General features: G+C 38.8%; 2 protein-coding genes across 2 annotated transcripts; both read left to right on the forward strand.

The window, feature by feature from the left end:
- Positions 1–2962: 2962 nt before the first annotated feature.
- LOC101310765 (GATA transcription factor 5-like) lies at positions 2963–4706 on the forward strand. The gene is made up of 3 exons (XM_004290293.1): positions 2963–3171; positions 3260–3617; positions 3714–4706. The coding sequence occupies exons 2-3, from the start codon at positions 3273–3275 to the stop codon at positions 4428–4430; spliced, it is 1062 nt and encodes a 353-aa protein (XP_004290341.1). The 5' UTR covers positions 2963–3171; positions 3260–3272; the 3' UTR covers positions 4431–4706.
- Positions 4707–5693: 987 nt separating this feature from the next.
- LOC101304650 (F-box/kelch-repeat protein At3g06240-like) lies at positions 5694–6560 on the forward strand. Its single transcript, XM_004292383.1, has one exon. It carries the CDS (start codon positions 5694–5696, stop codon positions 6558–6560), a length of 867 nt encoding a protein of 288 aa, XP_004292431.1.
- Positions 6561–6750: the final 190 nt, after the last annotated feature.

The raw sequence follows: 6750 nt of genomic DNA on the forward strand, positions 1-6750 counted from the left end.
TTGTCTATTAGGTGCTACTGTGCTAAAGATTGCCTTGTTTGAAAACAAACTACTGCTCAAGTTTGTTTTTCTTTAATGTTATGTTTTAGGTGCTAAAGGTCTGCTGCTTTTAATGTTATTAGTTATGCACTTGACTTATTTCTTATGGTTATGAAATAGATTGAATTTAAAACTTTATTTAGTAATGTAATGAACTTATTTCATATTTTAGTATATTTTTTATTTATTAAAAATACATAAATATATAATTTTGTTTGCCGTGCCGGAAACTCAGTTTTTGAGTTTTGCCGTGTTGCCGTGTTCGTGTCCGTGTCTGTGCAACTTAGGTTTAAAGTGAACCACTGTAGCTCGAAAGGGAGTCTTTTCCGTCATTGGCGTAGTGGATGGTTCAGTGTGAACTTGCTGTAGCCCAAAAGGGAGTCATAGGACAGGTCATATTAGGATGGTTGCCTGAGCTCATAAATGTATTATACGTTGAATCTCTTCTTTGTATTATTAAACTAGCGGGGCTAGTCTCGTAACCCTATATATATTTCATCCTAATTATATTTGTGAGTCCTAATTAGGGCTATCAATTCCGACACGACCCGACAACGCGACTAGAAACCCGCACGAAATAAAGCAGGTAGAACCTGCACGATTAAAAAACGGGTCAACCCGTCATGACCTATTTAATAAACGGGTCAACCGCGGGTCAACTCGTCAACACGAAATGAACCCACATAACACGTTTATTAGATGGGTCGGGTTATATAATATATAACATGCGTACACGACCCATTTAAAAAATAATATTACATGTGTATAAAGGTTAAGTACGTTTTTCTTCACTTTAGTTTACGGTTACCGAAACACTATAAATTCTCTTGTTTCAGTCTTGTATCAATACACAAACCCTAAGGTTCACGGCTCATTAGCTCTCTGTGTTCGTGGCTCATCAGCTCTTTGCAAAGGTTTTTGGTCATGCCAATGACAATTTTATATATGAGAATTATTTGATTGATTCTTACTTTTGCTTGATCAACTCTTGCCTTTTATGCTGAATAAAGTGAAGCTGAATAAAGTGAAGAAGAGTTGAAAGTTAGGATTTGAGGCTTTTACATTCAAAGTTAAACTACAAATTTAATTATGGCTTATGTCTTTCAATTTCAGATTGGGAGTGTTTGATTTTATATTAGAAATTTGGATTTGATTATTCATGTGTTATAAAATTATGCTTTTGTGGAATTTTTAATGAATATAATCAAGTGATGTTTTTTTATTTTTATTAAATGGGTCACTGTTGTCATGGGTTATTTTGTCGAACACGACACGACTTATTTATTAAATGGGTTAAACGGATAACCCGTTTAAGAAACAAGTTGGGTTTGAGTTTAGATTTTTGACACGTATATTAAATGGGTTGGGTTTGAGTTTAGATTTTTGACATGTATATTAAATGGGTTGAGTTTGACATGTATATTAACAAGTGAAATTCCTTAACCCGACACGACACGACTCATTGACAGCCGTAGTCCTGATACCTAATCTCCTCACTCTCTCTAAATCGAAACCCATCTCTCTCTCTCTCTCATTCATCCCATTCTGATTCCGGCTCGTTACCAATCGGGATCGGGCATTATAGGATCAACTCGTAAAAACGACCTTACCGTCTTGTCCCGATCTTTATTTTCAGAATGAGACTGGGATTCACAGAGTCGTCCCAGCGGTCCTGCGTGCAGTCTTAGCCAAATGGTGCAAGTGTAACTGCAACACATGCCTTTAGATATTTGGAACATGTATGATGAGGTGGAGCACTAGCCTTGGAACCTTTACGCCAAAGATAATTTTCGAGAAAAACCAAAAAACACATGTTATCCTTTGCCATGTAGAGTCCGTGGTTTCCACTCTACGCAACAACAATTCAACTCTTCCCTTTACTTTTTCAAAGCGCGTGAGCCTCAAGCACCCTTATTTAAAATGGAATTTAACGGGCGGGAAGGCTATGTAAATTGACCAGAAAAACAGGCGCGATCAACGCGGCTAAGTAATACATACCCTCGCATTTTCGTAAATAACTCCAACTCCGGGGGCGAGTTTCCAAGACCAAAAAGTCACGCACAAAGAAACACCAAAATGATGGCTGTTTCCTCTCGTTTTGTTTTGCACCATCCCAGCGCCAAAGTACTCCCTAATCAATTCAATTAGTGCCACACCCACCGCACATTCCAATTTCAAAAACACAATCATTTCCCCAAGAAAATAGATATATATTATTTTTTTTTTTTTTTTTTTTTTTTGTGACAAAGCAAGTCCAGAATCATGCACTTGAAAAATAGATTGCACTCTTCATCTCTGATCGAGTTACAAATAGGATCATTTACTAAAACGAAAGTATATCTATAGATACATTAACTAGGGTCATTAGTACTTATATAGTTAAAACTGTTGAAATTGACTAAAATAGTACAAATTAACCATCTCGTAATGTTAGAACACGAATTGAGAACCCATGCAAAACTTGGTCTAAAAATTAACTCTGGAACCATAAAGTGATAAACTTGACTTATCGAATCTGACTATCACATATATTTTCTCTCAATATCCCTAATAAATGAAAAAGAAAACTAGTTACCTTCCAACAGGAATTGACTATTCCTAAAGATGCTTGGAAAAATTGGAAGGGTCGGAACCATGGAATTGGAAATGAACAAGGAGAGCCATCCATGATGGTCACAAGTCTTGGTCAATATATCACCAGACAAATGGCATTGCGTTGCTTATAGGGGTGGCAATCGTGGATTTGGTCCGCATAGGCCAAGCATGCCAACCCTATATGACCCAGACTAGTCAGCCTAACTTCCCCACCCAAATGTCACACGCATGCTAAATCTAAAACCCAGCACCTTCAAAAATTCAAAATCTATGTTCTTTTAAAAATTCCTCCCCCATTTTTAACCCAACTTGGTAATTGACAAATTCCAGAGGGAGTCGATTCTAGACGAAGAGATAGATAGGCAGGCAGAAGCAGAACAAGATAGAAAAGTTGATAGAAACAAAACCCAATAACTCTCAATTTTATTTTCAGTGCTTTTAACCAACCAACTCTCACCCAACTCATCCACCTTTCATCTTCCTCGCACCTTTTTTCTTCTTCTTCTTTCTTCGTCACCAGCGTCATCGTCTCACCAGGTACAGCTTTAAAGTAATGAAATTATAAGCGAGTTTTCTGTTTGTGTACGTTATGTTGGTTTTGATGGTTGAGGTTTTGGGTACATAGTGTGTAGAAAACAATGGAGCTGTGCATGGAAGCAAGGGCCTTGAAGTCAAGTTTGCGCCGAGAACTAGCCATGAAGTCGACTCAGCATGCTTTAATGGAGGAGCTCTGGTGTGCTACTGCAATTTCTGGCGTACCCAGTGAGGATTTCTCAGTTGATGACCTTCTTGACTTCTCTAATAGCCAATTCGAAAATGGGTCTGTTGAAGAAGAACAAGAACTTGAGGAACATGAAGAAGAAGAAGAAGAAGAAGAAGAAGAAGAAGAAGACAAAGACTCTGTTTCAGTGGACTCTGTTGAAAATTCCAATTCTAGCTACTTCACCACCGAGTCAACTCTGGCCAGCCAACTCGCCGTTCCGGTAAAAACCTTTCCATATATATAACAACAACGTTTGTATGATTGTGTAGCTTTCTTTTTTGGAAATTAAATGTTGGATTTGGTTTGGGTTTGTCAGGATGATGATATAGCAGAGCTTGAATGGGTTTCTCACTTTGTGGACGACTCTGCTTCAGAGCTTTCTCTTCTGCACCCAGTTAGCAAGCTCAAACCGGAAGCTTTAACACTGAACCGGTCTGAACCGGAGGCAAGAAGACTAGCACTAGCTCATGATCAATCAACGCTTTCATGGCTTCCCTCACAAGTCCCGGTCAAACCCAGAAGCAAACGTTTTAGACCGGCCAGTCGGCTTCGGTCATCAGTGTGGAACCCACTTGGTGACTCACCGTCTTTAACGTCTAGTCTACCGTCTCCGTCGTCGACATCGTCTTGCTCTTCAGGGATGTCATTTTCGACGCCTTGTCTTGTCCTCACCAACCCGGTTCACAAAGTGGGGGTGTTTTGGGGAGAACCGGCTGCCAAGAAGCAAAAGAGAAAACCGGCGGTTCAGACCGGTGATGAGGTTGTAGTTGGGACTCAGAGGAGGTGCAGCCATTGCCAGGTTCAGAAGACTCCTCAGTGGAGAACCGGTCCACTCGGACCCAAGACGCTGTGTAATGCGTGTGGGGTTCGATACAAGTCCGGTCGGCTGTTTCCGGAATATAGACCGGCGTGTAGTCCGACTTTTTCGGGGGATGTTCACTCGAATAGTCATCGGAAAGTTTTGGAGATGAGGAGGAGGAAAGATACCGGTGAGCCGGAATCGGGGATGAGCAAAATGATTCCGGGTTTTTGACAGTTTAGATTCGGAAAATAGTGCTATGCATGAACGGGTCTGGTAGTGAACATTTTTGTTGCTTTTAGGGAGCTTTTAGATTTTTGCCTTTGTTTTTAGGCCTTGTAGTTTTACTCTTTTATTTTTAGCTATTGTATGTTATGTCTTATGAACAGGCTCAATAGGTTTGAAATGTAAGTTGGAGGGAGGGAGTTATAGATATGACTAGGGAGGTTTTTAATTCTATTTTGTAGGTTTGTTACTCTGTTTAGTGTTAGTTTTATTTCGATGGCACTTTGAGGCTGGTAATTTGATCGATGTTGTAACTTGTTAGTTGAAATCGTAGAACGGGGCAAGTAGTCATATAGTAACAAGAAGACATATTCTGGTAAACAGGTGATGTGCTAAATGTTCTGTCTTCATCAGAACTAAAAGAACTTGACTATCAGATTTAGAAGGAGACTCGAGAGAAATTGGTGCTGTCAGAACTTGAACTTTGAAAGTAACGGAATGTATGAAAGTCTAGTTGGATTTCAAAGTTCATGTACTGTTTTGATATTTTAGAAACTTGATATATATAAATTAGGAGACATCGATTTTTCGTATACCATTCTTAAATTTTTTATTTTTATCAACAAACAGTACAACGACGACACACGTATGTGTATCACAAAAAGGTACATAATAGGGAACGCTTCAAAACTCACCTCTAACACAGAGTAAACTACTAACTTGTAATCTACTCCCAAGTGTGGCCTGGTTTCTCTCTCAACCCCAAACTCAACTAGCATCCTACACCTTATTTTTATTCTCTTCCTCTTTTCTCTCCAAGCTATGAAAAGCTCAAGTTTCATGACACTGAAAGACTTATATGTGGATAATGTGTTAAATGTATATGTCAGGTGGAGATCAAAGAGGTTGAAGAGGAAAAAGTAGAGCAAGAGAAATGGCCAAGTCTTGTCTATTTTCTGAAGAGATGGTGACACAGATACTGTCAAGATTGCCTCCCAAGTCTTTGATGAGATTCAAATGCGTCTGTAAATTGTGGTACAATGTGCTCAATAGTCCAACCTTTGTGACCATGAACATGTCCAATTTCATGCATAACAAAATTTTCTTCATTCACTTCCATTGTTTTTAAGCGCACCATACTCGAGAACAAGAACATTGGAGAAGAAAAAATACATGGTGACATCGGGGACAGCAGTGTAGTTTTTCTGCCAGTATTGAATGTCGAAAAACTTTTACTGTCATTACTCCATCTTCGCAACAACGTTGATAGTGATGGTGAACACCTTCATTCTGTTGTTGAAGACTGAAGTTCCACCTCCTATGGCTCTAGTTATCCTGCAGATTGTAGGTCATTGTGATGGGATCATTTGTCGAAGCACCCACGAACTTGCTGCTTTATACAATCCATCAAAGGAATTCAATTTTCTTCCGAAGTCTTGCCTTCTCCCTCCACCGAATGTAGCATATGGTTATAATGTTGGATTTGGATACGACTCTAAAGCTAAAGATTACAAGGTTGTAAGAATTGCATGCTCCATATCACATAGTGATCATCCTCCTAATAGAGGAGAAGTATACACCTTGAGTTCTAATTCCTGGAGTGAAATCAAAACTAATTTCAATACTCTACTTTACAGTACTCCTGGTTCAGGTCTGTACTTCAAGAGAGTTTATTACTGGTATGCATTTAAGCAAGAACTCGAACATCACAAGGAATCCATCGTTTCATTTGATATGAGTGAAGAGTTATTTCATCATACATCACTTCCAGATCATTTAAGCGTCACAAAAGGATGTCACAATCACCTCGTAGCGTTGAAAGAATCCATTGCTCTCTTGTCCCACAACAGATGTGAAGTGGCTAAAACTTTTGAAGTATGGGGAATGGAAGGCTTTGGTGCTGGTAAGGAGTTATGCATCAAGTACTTCAGCGTCGGACCTTTAGAAGGCATTGAATATCCATTGATATTTTGGGAAAGTGATGAGTTTCTTGCTGGTACCTATGATTTAAGTGCAGTCTCCTACAACGTGTGCACCCAAACATTCAACTATCTTCCCATTCATGGTGCAGAAGAAGGAGATCTACAAGCTGTTGTATATGTGAATAGTATTGTTTCCGTCAACCCAAGACAACAGTAAGGATTTTTTCCTATACTCCGTTAAAAAAAAATGTTGTTCTTTATGTATTATTCTACGTGAGAAATTCGTTTGAATGGTATACGAACTTTTGCTCTTTATAAACTTTGATATATCAAGTTTTGAAAATATCAGAACGGTATCTCATATTTTCATCCCGACCTAAGATTGATATATATATATATATATATAT

This window comes from Fragaria vesca, linkage group LG2 (genome assembly GCF_000184155.1).
Source record: "Fragaria vesca subsp. vesca linkage group LG2, FraVesHawaii_1.0, whole genome shotgun sequence".
NCBI classification, from domain to species: domain Eukaryota; kingdom Viridiplantae; phylum Streptophyta; class Magnoliopsida; order Rosales; family Rosaceae; genus Fragaria; species Fragaria vesca.

Coding starts and splice junctions, on each gene's coding strand:
- LOC101304650 (XM_004292383.1), top strand. CDS start 5,694: ATGGTGAACACCTTCATTCTGTTGTTGAAGACTGAAGTTCCACCTCCT.
- LOC101310765 (XM_004290293.1), top strand. CDS start 3,273: ATGGAGCTGTGCATGGAAGCAAGGGCCTTGAAGTCAAGTTTGCGCCGA. Junction 3,618..3,713: donor CCAGCCAACTCGCCGTTCCG/GTAAAAACCTTT, acceptor TGGGTTTGTCAG/GATGATGATATAGCAGAGCT.